Raw genomic sequence first — 15,649 nt, 5'->3', positions numbered from 1 at the left:
GCAATGGATTCTGCGTTGTTGGAACCAGAGTTGTTCGAGAACTGGACTGAGGGGCCACTGCTCCATGTCAAGTAGCTGCGAAGAGCCCGACCTCTGCCCAGTGCGTACCGTGGCCGGACCCAGTTGGCGGTAAGTGAGCCTTGCGAGTGGGGGCATCGCGAGGGGGGCTTCAACCATTTTAAGTCTACCCCCCGGGACAGTGAGGCTTTGCCTCGAGATAGGCGACGGACATAGATGACGATCGGCAGTCGGGACCACCCAGACTGTATTGATTCAGCAAATGAGAGAGCATCGGAGAACCGAGGTTCCGAATTACATAATACATACTTGACCGGCATTCCATATACCACGTATATATCGAGATACTCCGGTCCGCCTTAGATTGCCTCCCACAAGTTTCATTATCGTCTAGCCGACTTGTATTTCGGGCCGACTCTTATGAGAGAAAGACCGGATCCCAAAAGTTTGTCGGTAGGGATAGATCTAGAAAATCGCCAAAGAACATGTCAATATCTGCGAATCCATTAGGTTCGGGGTTCTCCTGCGGATCTCCCTGCCAGTCCGATCCCGGGGAGACCGCCTGTACTGTCGTGGATAGTGACGGTCCTTCTTCTGTGTGGTGATAGCTGTTCTTGTACGGCGGAGATGGCAGGGCCATTGCAGGCTCCTCTCCATCTCCGGGATGCGTGGGCGATTTGTCTGGTAACGAGTGTCTGGACTCCAGAGTCTGTTGCCGATTCTGCGGCTGTAGCTTCATCCAGCCAATCTGATGGAGCGCCTTCCTTCCCAGTCTCGCCATTGCCTCTGCAGAATACCAGCAAATTCCGAGTGCTTCAAGAAGGGAGCAGCAGACATCCAAGCTAGCCTTGGCGCGATCCGAATGGGTGATGAGTCTACTCGAGCGAAACTGCTGGTATGCAACGGCCATCGACAGAGCTAAGGCATATGGTACAACAGGAAGAGGGCTCAGGTTCTGACAGCATTCGGTGGCGACAATCGACTGTATCCTTATAGCAGCGAGACCTTGGCGAATATATGAAGGGTTAGAGCTGTCGGGATGGTCGGACAGGTGGTATCTGCACGAAAGGATGACAGCTGCATTGTAGTACAACTCCAAAAACCCTGAGACGCTAGTTCAGCTATGGTCAAAAGATAGTTTCCTTCTTTCGAGAAGGATGGCAGGGCAGAGTACGAGAACATACCGAGAGTAGCAAAATCCAAGTCCGCACGGATGTCGTCACCCATCAATTCTTCGAAGGCCGGGAAACCCCCCAGCCAGCCCACATTGTCATCCGCGTTGGGTCTATAGAGCGAGATAATAGTCGCAAGTAAGTCTGAAATCGCGAACCAAACCTCAAAGGCGGATCGGGAATGGGGGTTTGACACATGTGGCTTTTCGAGTCCAATGTCGCGGTCCGCGAGCAGAACAGGACGGCCACCTATACAAGCATGTAATTTGTCTAGGGTCCATAGACACCAAAAGAGATTGCATTTTGATTCGCCCAGGACCGTGCCTGGCTGGCTGTGGAGGTGGAGACCCGCCGTTTGGGCTTGGTGGATAGCGTGGCATATGTGCATAGAAGCAGCCTCTGCGCCCTCGTACCCTTCGCAGTGTAAAGACATCAGCGCGAGGATACGGATTCGTGTGATGCGATCTGACTCAAGCCCAGCGTCCATGGCAGCGACGAGACCGTTGTACACGTCTGAACAGAATTGTCGGGGTGTCAGAAGCGGACCATCCGTGACCAAGCGGAGGGAGGAGGTAGCGGCAGCGTCCTTCGCTGCAACAAGGCATATCGCCCTTTCTAGAAAAATAGAGGTCATTTCCCCCGAGTAGGCCCGGAGAAAAGTGTCTTCATCAACAAGAGGGAGAAGGTGATTCACTCTTGAGAAATGAACACGGATTAGATGATCTCGGGTCGAACGTGGAAGACGCTCGCAGGCTCTAACGGCCGACGCATACCGTTGCTGCAATGCGGATGCTACAGATTGTGCCGCAGGTGTTTTTCCATCCAAATAATCTGACAAGGCCGCATTTGGTTTGGATGATTCGCCATTGTCACCGACACCGTCAGGTGGCATTGGAGAGCTTATCCAAAGACCAATTCGACCGCGAAGTTGACCAACAGATGTGGCGTCAAGCTCCTCACGGATTAAAGCTTCTGGGTTAAGGTTTCCCACAAAACGGTCTGCTCGGCAGACATCTGGAGCCTCTGGGGCGGGCGTCTTGGGGGTGGATTGCTGATCAGATGCTGAGGATGCGCCTCCACTGGGATGGGGTGAATTGTGACTCTGATTTTGGCTCGGGCCATTGATGCCTATGCCCAAGTGACGGCAGCGTTTCTTTGAACGAAAAAACAGCTTGGGTCAGCAAAAGATATTTTCATTACCTGGGGAAGAAAAGCAACCTGCGCAGACACACCTTTCGTCGTTGACATGCGGCGCAAGCCCGTACAGCTCTTGTACGGCGCCGTGATTGAGGCACATCAGCAAGCCAAGTAAGTTCCATATCAATTAAGAAACACGCGGCGATGGTTGTTATGAGGCTGAATGAATTGGCTAGACGGGGAGCCGCTGAATAGCATAGCTTGTAGCTCTTTGGCTGAAGGATGGATGGTGAGAGAAGAGTTCCTGTGTAGTTAAACCGATAAGATAAAAGATACAGATCTCCGGAGCTGGTAATACATTTGCGTATAGGTACCCCGGTCAGAGCAGGTTGGGCCAAACCAACCACTCTCCTTAACCTGATTAATTCTTACCGATTGTAAACTTGCACTTCTAACCCGAACTGGATGCTGGAGGTAACCTGCCTGTGATCCTAATTTAGTACGGATCGGGCGGGCAAGGGGCGATTCTCTGGGAGCCATCCTTGCCACTCTACTGTAGTTTATATACCACGTCGGCTTTCCGTCATGGCTCCCAACGTAGTTTCCTGTATTGTATATGAAAGGTTTTTTTGATGCCTATGGCTCAACAACTAGTGGTTTATAGAAGTGAAGATCATAGGTATAGCTTAAGAAAGTAATCTGCTTATCATACTTCTAATTATAACCTGCTGAATAAGTTGTTCTTTCAGTACTGTCAATTACCTGAGGATTTTAGTGTTTTATATCGTTTGTTTATTGAAAGAGAATATAATCGATGATGCTTTATAAGACTAGAATGTAGGATATTTGACTATTCATCTATAGTGTATTTAAGCTACTTTCAAAGTGTTTGTTGTTGACATCTCTTTGGTACCAGAATATTTGGATAGTCGTATTTTGTACAACGCTCAAAACCCAACCTGGCTCAACCTGCAACTCCAATGCGGCCGGCAAACTGTGTTCACGATCTACCGGAGAGCCATATGACGCAGAATACGGTCCTATATGATGTGAAACTTGCCGCCCATAGAGGATAAGATACATCATGATCATAGATCACTGACCCCCAATAATCACCAATCAAGAATTTCATGCGTACTTGTCATCACAGACCCAAGTCATCATGATCTGAGACCTTGTCCAGTAGACACAAATACTACTCCCTACAATCTATCTCGATTGATCGGCCGTCTCAAGACGGGGCATACTGACGGTTATGCTCCAATTAGTGCCGTTGTGCGGAAGAGGTCCCAACGCGTCTCACGTGGCGACGCGTCTGGCGCGTGCGGGCAGAATGATGGCTCGAGGTCCGTCCTGAATTGACCTGTTCGTTTGCATTTGGTGATGATAGTTCTCATCTGTCATTGAATTCCCTTCTCTACACACTTACCCCTTTGTTAACTTTCAATCTGGGCTTTTTTGTGTCTATTTTGACACTGTCACCTGGGTGCTGAGCCGCGTTCTCGCCGAGATCCACTGTCGTCATCATCAAATTCCCAGTGTTCATCATTATTCTGGAAAACGCTTCCTTTGACATTTCCTATCCATTGGTTCTTGTGCGGCCAGAAAAGACTATTGGACACCCCCAGCTGGATTTTGTTCAACATGACCAACCCTGCGGGCCAGAAACGGGACGCTAATCATCTAACGACTTCAGCGGCCGATGCAAAGAAACCCAAGGCCAACGGCAGCATCACCTCCTTCTTCGGCGCCCCTAAATCCAAACCCGCCGATACAAAACCCTCAAGTCCGGCTCTATCAGGTGCCAAGCAGAAATGGATAGCGTCTCTGACACCGGAGCAGAAAGAGCTCCTGCAGCTGGAGATCGACACATTGCACGATAGCTGGCTGGTCCAGCTCAAAGAGGAGCTGGTATCCCCGGAATTCCTGAACCTGAAACGCTTTCTCTTAAATGAAAAGAAATCAGGAGCCCAGATCTTCCCGCCCGAGAATGAAATCTACTCCTGGTACGGTGGTCCTTGGCCCCTCATGGATATCCCTAGAGTCAACATCAGGCACTGACCACGCCCTACATAGGTCCCGTCACACGCCCCTACACAACGTCAAGGTGGTCGTCGTCGGGCAGGACCCCTACCACAACCACAACCAGGCTCACGGACTAGCCTTCTCCGTCCGCCCCCCGACGCCCGCCCCGCCATCGCTAGTCAACATCTACCGTGGCATCAAGATTGACTATCCCTCCTTCCAGCCACCACCCAACAAAGGCGGCCTTCTCACGCCCTGGGCAGACCGCGGCGTCCTGATGCTCAATACCTGCCTGACCGTTCGCGCGCACCAGGCCAACAGCCACGCCAACAAAGGATGGGAACGGTTCACCCAGAAGGCCATCGACGCCGTGGCGCGCGTGCGAACCCGCGGCGTCGTCTTCCTCGCCTGGGGCAAACCTGCCGGCAATCGCGTTGCGGGCGTCAACCGTCAGAAACACTGCGTGTTGCAGTCGGTTCACCCCAGCCCGCTCAGCGCTCATCGCGGCTTTGTAAGTACCACTTTCCCCTGGACTGGACTGTTGGATTGGGCGGGATTACTCTGCGTTGGGAGCTGGTCACTAATGGGGACTCATGGGTGGTGTAGTTCGATAACGGACATTTCAAGAAAACCAACGAGTGGCTGGCAGAACGCTACGGCGCGGATGGCGTCATTGATTGGAGTCTGACGTCTAAAGAAGAAAAGACGGACATGCCTTCTCCCGACATCAAAGATCCCTCGGCCCCAGTCGTGGAATCCAAACGTTCCGTAGAGAAGACGGAACCACAACCGTCGAAAACACCCACTGTGTCGAAAGCGACGGAGTCGGTCAAGGTCGCCGATGAATTCGAAGAGGATGATGACGTTTTTCAAGAGGATCCCGACGTTCTTGAAGCTCTAATGATGGAGCCAGCTCTGAGCTAGGATTCACGCTCACCTTGTCTTATGTCGATCATACTTTCTAGGCATGGATGATATGTCCCAGCCGTCTTTGTAATATAAGGAAGCCCGGAGTTTAATGGTGCATTTTGATACATTCTGCCGTCGAAGTCATGCCGCGTACGTAAGGACAACTCTATCTACTGCGCCTTAAGTCCACTACCCGCTAGGCTCCTGTATGGGTCTTGACCCTGTGTTATCAATTGGTTATGTCGGGGACAATATGTTCACTCAGCGAGCCACAAACTACACAGTATACAACTGACTACTTCCGGTTTGATTATAGTAGACAGAGTTTAGATTGACTACGACTGACTTGACTCAAGACAGATACACGTGTGGGACAAACAAGGGCAATGCGGTAAAACGATAGTTTACAGTATCATTCAGGAACTAGATTTCATCATCGTGATCAAGCGTTTAAAGCTCGTCATGGTCGCCGGTAGCGGCGGGAGCTTCGCTGCTCGAGGCAGACGAACTCTCGGCCGCATCCTCACCACCCTCCTCTGCCTTCTTCTCGGCAGCGGCCTGGGCGTCAACCTGGTGCTTGCCGTTCTCCTTGATGAAGTCGGCAAGGGCCTCGGGGGTGCGAGCGCCAGAGTACTCAACCGGCGAGTCCTTGCTGCCGGCGGGGTAGAGCTTGATGGTGGGGAACCCGGTGATGGAATCCGGGACGTCGTTGGCGGTCGCATCGATCTTGGCGATAGTGACCTCGGGGAAGTCAGCGTAGAGGGTGGCAAGCTCGTCGTACTTGGGAGCGAGACTGTTCGTGAAATCGATTAGACAGCTGTATGGCAACGTGTAGAATCGGGGGAATGGACAACTTACGCCTTGCAGTGGCCGCACCACGGGGCATAGAACTCGAGCAGAACGTCCTTGTCATTGTTGATGACGAGGTCCTGGTACGAGTGCGCCACGACGACGGTCGTAGGGCCCTCCTGGGTCTCAGGGATAGGCTCCGACTTGATGCTGGGCTCAACCTTGCCATCGAGAACGTTCTGGATGAACTTGCCAACATCCTTGGCCTTGATCTCCTTGGACTGGTCGTAGGGGTACTTGGCGTTCTTCTCGGGGTCCTGGATGGCAAAGGCAGGGAACCTTTCGGGGTCGAGGTTGAGGTTGCCGGCGTGGGCACCGAACATCTTGGCGTCAATGGTGGCAATGTTGATGGCACCCTTGTGCTTCTCGGCGATGGCCTTGAAGTCCTCGGCGTACTTCTCACGCTCCTCCTGGGTCTCGGCGAAGATGTAGGCCAAAGGAATGCCGGCCTGAATAGGATTCGATGTTAGATTCCCGATTTGCTAATTCAGTCTCGGCCCGGCGACGACCGCGTGTTCGAAAGACCAGCAGAGACGCGACGAGACGGATAACCGGGTACACTTACAGTGATGTAGTCGGAGTAGGTTTCGGGGCCGAGCTCACCAACAAGAGGAGTGCTGGCGGTCTTCACCCAGTCGAAGATAGCGTCCTGTTCCAGATCACCCTTGTAGATGGCCTTCTTCTCATCGAAATCCTTGTACAGAACCAGAGAGGGCTGCTTAACACCCTCAGCCTTGGCGATGGCGGCATCACTGGTCGACGCGAAGAGGTACTTATCCCTCTGGGACTCGGCAAAGGATGTGAACGCCTCGTTGCTGCTCTTATCGTCGGAGTCGATGTAGCCAATGACCACAATCTTATCCATCGTCTTGACCTCTTCCAGGTTGTCTTCGGTAACGGTCGAAACCGCGGGGAGGGACTGCTTGACCATGTACGACACGAGCCTACAGCAATGAAGGTATTAGCAACGGGCCTTTCACTCCACAGTACAGAACGCGACAAACTTACGCATCCGCCTGGCGGGCACCCTGGTAGGGCTTCACATCATCAAGACCACGGAAGATCTTCAGGGTGGGATAGCCCTCGACACCCTGGCCACGGCACACTTCCTCCTCCTCGGTGCAGTCGACCTTGACCAGCGCGATGTCCTTCTCCTTCAGCTGAGTAGCAGCTTCCTCGTACTTGGGGGCCAGAGCCTTGCAATGACCGCACCAGGGAGCGTAGAACTCGGCCAGGACCAAGTCATGCTCCTTGATGAACTCGTCGAAGTTGTCCTTGGTGAGAGAAACCACATCCGACTTGACCTCGGGCTGGTCATCAGCAGCCGAGACCACCGCAGTGGCGCTCAGCAGGCTGAGGAGAAAAGGCGCGACAGACCGCATTGTGTTCTGTCCGGCTTAGAAAACCTCGGACGGTGTACAGAAAGAGGGAAGAAAGCTAAACAAAGTGGATAGAATACAAATGAATTCACCCGTCCTCACCAAGGTTCTAGAGATGTGTTAGGATGGAGTGGAGCAGAAAAGTGAAAAAGAGGAGCAGGAGTAGAAGAGGAAGAAGCTCCGTTAATTAAGTAGGTGGTGAGCCAGCCATGCAGCGGAGTTGAGGACAGTTTGTTCTTTCTACAGTCAGCTGCTCTAGCGTCTCCTCACTGGCTCTTTTGGCTCCGGGGCAGCAAGGGATCCTCCCATCCCCCCCCACTCGGTGAATCACGGTTTATATTGATTAGTACTAGTGGTACCTGTTTATAATCATGAACCAAGATCGACCGACCCATCAGCCCCCCTCCAAACAAACATCATGGACTCAGCCTCCCTGTGGTCAGCCTACGAAGGGGCCAATTATCATGGATATTAATAGTGATCCATTGGATCGTCTCGGGCTGACGGGCCTGACGGGCGCAAATCAAAAACAAAGTCGATACTATTTTTATATCAGCCTCTCTGGCCAGGTGTACACAACTTTCATTATTGATGATTAGTCAGAAACAGACCCAGCCCTGGTTTGTCTCTTCATTTCATTCCGGAGACTCCTCGGGCATACCAAGGATTATTACTTTGTTAGCGTGTAGTGTGTGGAGACCTGTATGTACCTACAAATGCATCCAAGAGCCTCACCTTCTGTCATAGGGAAAATGACACGTTACCTCAACAGAGAAACATAGCCACACACTGTAAGACTGTCGGGTGGAGCTGGTGGGACACGAGTGCTTGGTTTCTTTAAACAATGAATATGATTAGAGGCGCAGAGGGCAAGATAATGGAAAGGATGCAAAGTGACAGTATGAGAGCAACCCGGGAACACCTGTGTATGCAAATAACCGCAACTTATAACCGGTCGCATTGACATCTACTACCCGGTGCTCCGTAGCTTACAGCGCTACATATGCAGTACAGTGACAATCATAGAAGAACATAATTCATCGTGGAGGGTCCTCTTTCACCATTCTCAGTCCTCCATTGCCGCAGCGTCGACACGGTCGGAGCCAGGTGGGACGTGGGAAATCGTTCCGTAGTCAGGAGCGCCCGTCTCCTGTCTGCCATCTAAATCGGCTGATAATCCAAGCGCGTCACGCTTGCCCCGTTCTACATCCACCAGGAACATGAGCGGCAGGGGCAGTCCGATCAATACCGCCAGGAATAGGAACGCTGGTCGAATATCGCCGTAACGGTCCGTGATAATGCCCACGATAGCGGGTCCGAAGATGCTTGAGCCCTTGTCGGTGATGGCGTAGAGCGCGTAGAAAGCCGCTTCATAGCCCGGGGGGATCAGCTCACCAAAGAAACTTCGACAGTATGACGACAACCCGCCCATGACAAGGCCATACACGACCCCCAGCGGAAACATTTCCCAAGGCTGTTGAAGTCCAAGATACCCCAGGTCCTTCACGGCTGGGATAAACCCCAAGAGGCCATAGAGCGGGATAAGCTCAAACAACATGATACATGCAATGATGGTCTGTGACGCACGGAGACCGAAGACTCGCGATACATAGCTCCAGGAAAATGCGCCCAGAACTCCTGCAACCATTGTAATCACATTGATCAACCCTAAGGTGGCAGGCTGCATCTGAAGCTGTGTCTTTGCAAAGAGAACCGCGGTTCCACTCACGGTAGCTATTCCGTCACTGAGGAGGAACCAAGCCGCGAGGAATAACAAGATATCCTTTAGACGTCGAGCCCGTAAGGCCGTTCGACCTAATGACTTCCAGGCATATATGATGTATTTGAGCCATGAATAGCTTTGCTTCCCGTCCCCGGAGAGTGGTATGGGTGGCCCAGGCCGAGGGCGCAGCCAAAGGGCAGCTGGGATGGTGAAACTGAACCACCAAAGCCCGATGAGGAACAAGGCGAGGCGCAGTGAAAGTGTGGTTTGATTGGTTTTGATGACGACAAGGATGCAGATTACCTGGAGTATAACCGAACCGATGTACCCAATACCAATTCCATATGATGATATCCGGGTGGAAAGCGATAGTTCTCGTGAAGTACGCATGGAAGTTTGCTGGGCTGTTGCTCCCACAGAAGCCCCGTGATCAACACGATCAGGCTGCAGCAATGGTGCCGTTTCGTCGCTTCCAATATGGCGAGAGTTATTTGTTCTATGAGAATCCGATCCAGCCGAATCTGACGGGGCCACTTCGTCATCTTCCTCGGACAGAGAGGGGTGGTGACGGACTAAAAGAGGCAAGAATGAGTTTAACAGGACAAAGGACGCCCCAAAGCAGGTATTCGCCACGATTGCGAATAAACTGGCGAGAAGATAAACGCTAGGCGTTACTGAGAGAAATAGCATTGTAGCAATGGAGCCAATGAGTGCAAACGTAATCAGGAGGATCTTGCGATGGTTCCCATGGTCCGCAGCGCCCGACATTGATACTATCAGAATCGCCTGCACGAAGACACTGAGCGAGAATGTGTACATGGCGAAACTGGCTGTGTTGATTTCGAAACCAAGGACATCCACCACACATTGGCTTGTACGGGACACGGAGGTCAGAGTATCACGGTCCATAGCTGATGTTCCTGAGCCGTGCCAAGTAGTGCTACATGGAGTCGTTTTATCTGACAGGAGGACGCCACGGTCTCGAGCCATCTGCTCTAGGGTGATGGGGAGGAAAGACCCTGGAGAATAACGATCAACAGCTGGAGTATATATTTAAAGCTATTGAAGGGTCAACTTACCCATCGCGCACACGGTGAAGACCTCGGCTGCCCATCCATAGCTATACCACCCAGCAAGCTCTTTCTTGCTCGTTGGTCGAGTGTCATCGCCTGGGTGTTGGGAAGCTCGAGAGCTGATCCCAGGCATCTGGCTTGCCGGCATACTGGTACCAGATGAGCGACGAACAATTTACATCCTCGACCCTCAAGGAAAGTCGATAGACCGGAATTCGTGATGGAAGAGAGAGAATGGCGGAGAGAGGACGCCGCGTCGAGGTGATTACTAGGGGTAACTTTTGTATGCTACTCGGTACAGCCTGGAAACAGATCAGCAGATACGTCACTGGACCACAACAGAGTCCATATTCAATCAGGTATACCAATCTGGGAGAGAAGTACATTACTACCACTGATGTAGGTAGATATGTAATGATTAACACTTAGAGATACATAGTTACGTCTAACTGGCTACTTTGTATATGTATAAACTGATAGATGTAAGACATCTACTTCAAAGTACCGACCTAGGTACCTTGATATTTAGGATATAATAGGATGGGCTAGCCAGAACGCCCAATCTGTCTGATCACTTGATGTCTGTCAATTGCTTACAATAAACTACAATCGTCCTCTCTTGACTCCGTACATCTGGATGAACTTCTGAGCTTCACTATGGCGTGGGTATACACTAAGAGCGATTGTACATGTAAGGTATGTGTCTGTAATTACACGTATTGATTACCAGGTCAATCTGAGCATGTAAGGCACCAAGGCCGAAACTCCACCCACCAATCAGCGGCCAGGCGGACAATCTGCCTGGTCAACCTGAGGCTGCTCTCGGGCTCTTCCGCCCTCACGCATTTGCATGGCTTTGCGCAAGCTTCATTCATCACCCACTCTATCCTTGCCATCTTGCCAAACACGCCGGTGATTTTGTTGTCTGCCACACTGGAGTCACCTCTATAATCTCTCTGGCACTTCCATCCCGGCATCATCATCACAAAACCTTGACATCATCCCCTTCTCCGCCGTCGCTCTCCGTTGCCCTCCGTCGCCCTCTCCGTTTTGCGACTTCGTTTTTTCCGACCAGCAACACACATCGCCGGAGTGGTTAGAGATCGAAATTGGGAGCGAATGGTTTAATGCTTATTACACTTTTGAGGTAGCTCGCATTACGGTCAATTTGATGACTTGCTGAAAAGAGAAAAACTGTCGCGGTTTAATGCGCCTGCCGTTGGGTTATTCGCGTTACCTGGTATTGCGCGGGCTGGAACAACCACAGACGGATTTCGCCTGAGGCTAATATCGTACGCCTTCTTATTACACATGGCCTAACTCTGAGGCACCCAGTCGGACAGGGAATATTGCCAACTCTCCTTTTTCACCTCGGCACCTGTTGGTCTGCCTCCGCCCGGTTGCTGGTCAGAGGGGGTGAAGGAGGAGAACCTTGAAAGCCACTCGCCGAATCGCATCCAGACATGCCGGGGGTCGTCATGGATAATGTCAATGCCGGTGGGGTCAAGCCGAGGGCAGATGTACAGGACTCCAGGAATGGCATTGCACATCCGCCTGGCAGTACAGGAAACATCCAAAACGGCTCATCACACGTCAACGGAGGAATAGACGACCAGGATCACAAAGCAGCTGTTGTCCCGGCTGTGTCAGCTCGAAACCCGCCAGAGTTATTGCACATAACCCAGGGGTTCTTCCCTTTTTCCACATTGATAAATCGTTCGGTGCAACAGTGCTGGAACGACTTATCCGAGTTAATAACAGAGCTGGCTGAAGTTCAGGTACCATCACAAGGGTCAGGCTCACCAACATCAAACCTCAATGGCAAGACACCGGGAAACCAGAGCCCGGAGAATCTCCAAAAGAAACTTCGGGTACTCAATTTTGCCCATGCGAAGCGGGCAGAATTCATCAAACTTCTTGTCCTGTCGCGATGGAGTCGGCAAGCAGCCGATGTCAGTAAATTGATTGACCTTCAAAATTTCATCCGCATACGCCATCAAGCCTACGTTGGCGCTCTACAGTCGATTGGGGATATGAAACGGGATTTAGTTCAAGCTCAAGTGGCCAATCCGGATCTTCAAACAGCATTGGAGGTATTGTCAAAGGGCCAAGTAGTTTCAATGCCAGATGTAAATCACCCCGTCCTGCTTGTTTCGCAAATTCGATCTTTGACTGATCTTTTCCCAGCTAGGGTACAAACCTCCTAGGCCATTGACAGCGAAGGGTGCTTTGAAACGGCTCAAGAAGATCAATCGGATTATAAGCGTGAGGCTAGCGTTACATGACGCTGTCCCTCCAATTCTCAGGACTTACCATGTTCACGACGGCAGGGTTACGTTTTCCGTACCCGGGGAGTTTGAACTTGATCTGTCAATCGGAGAGGAAAATGAACTATCCCAGTTCTATTTCGTCGATGTGCGCTTTTTATTCACCCCATCGTCGCCAATACCCAGCGGTCGAGTGTTCAACGAGCTTGATATTAGAATCAATGATATCTTGCGAAACGATGGTCTGGCAGGATGCTTCCACTTCTTGCATAGCTTGGTATTGACAAATAAAGTCAATATACTCTTCAAGCAAGCCGTTCAACTAGCAAGAGGTCTCTGGACAGATATCTTGCACGTTGAGCTACTCCATCGAACGCTGGTCGTGCAATACTGGGCTCTCAAGCCTGGCGCTAAAAGTTGGCTGGAAATTGGCGTCAAGTGTGGTCGACGCAAGACAGAAGGTCATGGCCCTGGCCTACCCTATCTTGGTCTGCGTTGGCTGAGGGATGGCCAAGAAGCCGATAGCGAAGAGATCCAATTTGATGCGGCGAATCTTTCTATGGAGCACATCCTGCGAAGCGCTATTGCATTGCACATATCTCATATATTGTCTTCGGCCTATGACAGAATCATTAAAGCGTCGCTTTTTGCTGCCGGCACCTTGTCTTTGCGGGCACAGGTAGATGGAACGGAGCCTGGAGATTGTCAACTTGATGTTCAACTCACAACTTCGAGGCATGCCCGGGTCTCCATTGAACCCATGTCAGGAGCGATCATACTGTCGACGACCCCAAATGCATCTGAGCGTCCCGATGGCGATCGCAGCTCAGACAGAACGCCTGTCGACGATATCGTTTCTCGCGTTTCTCGGCTCCGTTGCGTTTCCGCAATTGAACAAGTCGAATCGAGTGTGAAGATGTTTGGATTTCATCCAGTCAGTCCTAGGGGACTGATGATCGATTTCCGGAAAATATTCCCACCCAATGTCCTGAAGTTTTCTTTCTTTTCACACCATCTCTGGAAACGGGATTGGATGATCGCGGCCACGAGTAGCGTGGATGGTGACAGCTGGTGGATCGTGCATGTTCAGTCCGCACCATCCCCTCGACATCACTCAGTTCTGAACACAGACATCTACAGTCCATCGACCCTGCATTCAGCCCAGCCAGTCAGCAGTACACTACTCCCTGTGGATTATGGGAATAGCTATGCATCGCTTGCAGATCTGGGACATTGCCTATCTGGGATTCTGGCAGTATATGCTAACGCGGTTTGTCTGGCGGGATTTCAGGGCATCAATTTTCATCCCCATCTACACAGGCTGAGAATCGGATCGGACCTGAAAGTGCCAGACATCTTTGTGAAGTACGATACGTCCAATGTTCCACATGGCTTGCAGGTATCACTGCCTTCTTGGTTCAAGAAGAGGGATCTTATTAAAGATACTGTCCGCATTGCCTTCCACGGGATCGATCCTCGGAAGAAGGTCGCCATCATGGTTGCTTATGGGACCTTATCAAATCCGGTCAAGGTGTCTGGCACACTTCCTTCGAAGTGGGATCACTCGGTGACCTTTCAAAAGAAAGGCAGTGGATTTGCAATCCGTTTGCTTGCTCCTGTGGGCAGTCCCGTCATACTGGAGCTTTTCGAAAGTCTACAAAGGCTCGAATGCGTTTTGTCAATGGCCGACACCCTCCAGGCGAAGAAAATGGAACTTCGAAAGTTGTCGCTCTCCGGTATCTCATTTGCTTATGGCCCTGGGAAGAATCTCGCTGCGAACATCGAGATGGGAATATCGAGGGTCCAAGCAGAAGCTCCGTCTCAGCTTCGTCTCAACATTCAGCTACCTTTCCCAAATTCCCACCGTCGTATCCAAGCATCTCTTGCCGACATGCTGAACCGAGCATCTACTGCCGATGCAGGCCTGGACAGCGTCTCGGATTTGCTGTCGCTCACTCTCCCTTTGATGTTGGCTTTGGACCAAATCACAGCAAACCCGTCTCGCAAAGATATCATGAAAGTACAAGTGATTGTGCGCAATGCGAGAAACTTCCGCATCCACTACCCTGGCCACCAATACCGCTTCCAACTGCTGGCAGGCCAATATCTCGGCCGCATGGCGTGGATACTCAAGGACGCAAGCGGGCCTCAAGGCGGAGATCATCAAGAACAGCTGAGAACCAGATTAAAGTCGGAGCTATACGATTCCAAAGGAGAAGGCTGGAAAGGGCTTGGGAACGGGGCTGTCGCAGATTTCGATAAAGTCGGAAACCTCATCGCGCAACTTGACAAGATCTTCCACGGTAACCCGCATGATATGAGTACCATCACGTCTTCGGGCCTGGAGGGAGAACTCAAAAATCCAAAGGACCCAGGTCTGCCACTGGCAGTAGCGCAACCTAATGGAAACAACAGCCTCATAAGTCCGGCTCGTCCTGGCGGTAATGCCATTACCCCCACAGGGCCCAACGTCAAAGCTGGCGGCGCAGCACAAAACGCTGATTTTATCATGATTGACTGATTTTCTCTATGGGGTCTTGATTTTTTCCGCAACCCGGTGGTGATTGATCCAAAGAAGCTTTCTATTGCATATATTAGCGGCTGTTTCTTTTTTGGGTGGTGAGGTGTTGATTTTTTCCCCATCAGTTTCACTATAAAGCCGATGTATTTAATCTTGTACTGGCAGTTGCATGATAACTACGATTTTTATCATGGCCCTCGTGATTGGATACCTTCTGCCTTGCTCAACTGAGTCTAGCTGCCCCCGTTAACAGCAACCAGTGCTTGAGACTCGCAAGCTATATTTGTTAGCTCCCAATCCCTTTACTCATGTGAATATGTCACTTCAAGAACAGCTGCCCCATGGGCTACTGTGTGATGTCTTTTATATAATGTCGATTACTAAGAAATGAAGTTTATGGGACTACACACCCCCCTTACGGTACTTGAGGCATACATCTGAGGAGACATCTAGCGTAGAAAACCTCGTTCATATCAAAACCATTTAGGTGTCATGTCAAAACTCAGTCCAAAGTTGGTATGTTACCACCAAGGAACCTCCTGTAATTAAACGCTAGAGTACCTTGAACGGAGCCAA

General features: G+C 51.1%; 5 protein-coding genes across 5 annotated transcripts; 2 read left to right on the top strand and 3 right to left on the bottom strand.

Annotated features, from left to right (window-relative positions):
• Positions 1-306: 306 nt before the first annotated feature.
• On the bottom strand, positions 307-2,807 carry BDW47DRAFT_61477 (transcription factor domain-containing protein). Its single transcript, XM_024819436.1, has 3 exons — positions 2,423-2,807; positions 1,203-2,343; positions 307-1,122 (listed from the first exon to the last, which is right to left on the bottom strand). The coding sequence occupies exons 1-3, from the start codon at positions 2,507-2,509 to the stop codon at positions 437-439; spliced, it is 1,914 nt and encodes a 637-aa protein (XP_024669532.1). The 5' UTR covers positions 2,510-2,807; the 3' UTR covers positions 307-436.
• Positions 2,808-3,466: 659 nt separating this feature from the next.
• On the top strand, positions 3,467-5,565 carry BDW47DRAFT_110217 (uracil-DNA glycosylase; the record flags this gene model as incomplete). Its single annotated transcript, XM_024813671.1, has 3 exons — positions 3,467-4,333; positions 4,404-4,863; positions 4,959-5,565. Coding segments are annotated over exons 1-3 (1,135 nt in total), but the record flags the coding sequence as incomplete, so codon positions are not given.
• Positions 5,566-5,591: 26 nt separating this feature from the next.
• On the bottom strand, positions 5,592-7,778 carry pdiA (protein disulfide isomerase PDI1). Its single transcript, XM_024813670.1, has 4 exons — positions 7,119-7,778; positions 6,676-7,054; positions 6,120-6,559; positions 5,592-6,054 (listed from the first exon to the last, which is right to left on the bottom strand). Exons 1-4 carry the CDS (start codon positions 7,490-7,492, stop codon positions 5,712-5,714), a joined length of 1,536 nt encoding a protein of 511 aa, XP_024669530.1. The 5' UTR covers positions 7,493-7,778; the 3' UTR covers positions 5,592-5,711.
• Positions 7,779-8,328: 550 nt separating this feature from the next.
• BDW47DRAFT_110215 (MFS transporter) lies at positions 8,329-10,554 on the bottom strand. The gene is made up of 2 exons (XM_024813669.1): positions 10,292-10,554; positions 8,329-10,231 (listed from the first exon to the last, which is right to left on the bottom strand). Exons 1-2 carry the CDS (start codon positions 10,431-10,433, stop codon positions 8,556-8,558), a joined length of 1,818 nt encoding a protein of 605 aa, XP_024669529.1. The 5' UTR covers positions 10,434-10,554; the 3' UTR covers positions 8,329-8,555.
• Positions 10,555-11,567: 1,013 nt separating this feature from the next.
• On the top strand, positions 11,568-15,456 carry BDW47DRAFT_61445 (mediator of RNA polymerase II transcription subunit 14). The gene is made up of 2 exons (XM_024819435.1): positions 11,568-12,414; positions 12,473-15,456. Exons 1-2 carry the CDS (start codon positions 11,749-11,751, stop codon positions 15,071-15,073), a joined length of 3,267 nt encoding a protein of 1,088 aa, XP_024669528.1. The 5' UTR covers positions 11,568-11,748; the 3' UTR covers positions 15,074-15,456.
• The last annotated feature ends 193 nt before the right edge of the window (positions 15,457-15,649 follow it).

The sequence above is a fragment of the Aspergillus candidus genome (assembly GCF_002847045.1).
Source record: "Aspergillus candidus strain CBS 102.13 unplaced genomic scaffold BDW47scaffold_45, whole genome shotgun sequence".
Lineage (NCBI taxonomy): Eukaryota > Fungi > Ascomycota > Eurotiomycetes > Eurotiales > Aspergillaceae > Aspergillus > Aspergillus candidus.
This window is presented reverse-complemented; position numbering and strand designations above follow the sequence as displayed.

Coding starts and splice junctions, on each gene's coding strand:
- BDW47DRAFT_61477 (XM_024819436.1), bottom strand. CDS start 2,509: ATGGAACTTACTTGGCTTGCTGATGTGCCTCAATCACGGCGCCGTACA. Junction 2,344..2,422: donor CCGCATGTCAACGACGAAAG/GTGTGTCTGCGC, acceptor TTTCGTTCAAAG/AAACGCTGCCGTCACTTGGG. Junction 1,123..1,202: donor CTTGGATTTTGCTACTCTCG/GTATGTTCTCGT, acceptor CTAGCGTCTCAG/GGTTTTTGGAGTTGTACTAC.
- pdiA (XM_024813670.1), bottom strand. CDS start 7,492: ATGCGGTCTGTCGCGCCTTTTCTCCTCAGCCTGCTGAGCGCCACTGCG. Junction 6,560..6,675: donor CCTACTCCGACTACATCACT/GTAAGTGTACCC, acceptor AATCCTATTCAG/GCCGGCATTCCTTTGGCCTA. Junction 6,055..6,119: donor TGGTGCGGCCACTGCAAGGC/GTAAGTTGTCCA, acceptor TTTCACGAACAG/TCTCGCTCCCAAGTACGACG.
- BDW47DRAFT_110215 (XM_024813669.1), bottom strand. CDS start 10,433: ATGCCGGCAAGCCAGATGCCTGGGATCAGCTCTCGAGCTTCCCAACAC. Junction 10,232..10,291: donor CTTCACCGTGTGCGCGATGG/GTAAGTTGACCC, acceptor GTTATTCTCCAG/GGTCTTTCCTCCCCATCACC.
- BDW47DRAFT_61445 (XM_024819435.1), top strand. CDS start 11,749: ATGCCGGGGGTCGTCATGGATAATGTCAATGCCGGTGGGGTCAAGCCG. Junction 12,415..12,472: donor AAGTAGTTTCAATGCCAGAT/GTAAATCACCCC, acceptor ATCTTTTCCCAG/CTAGGGTACAAACCTCCTAG.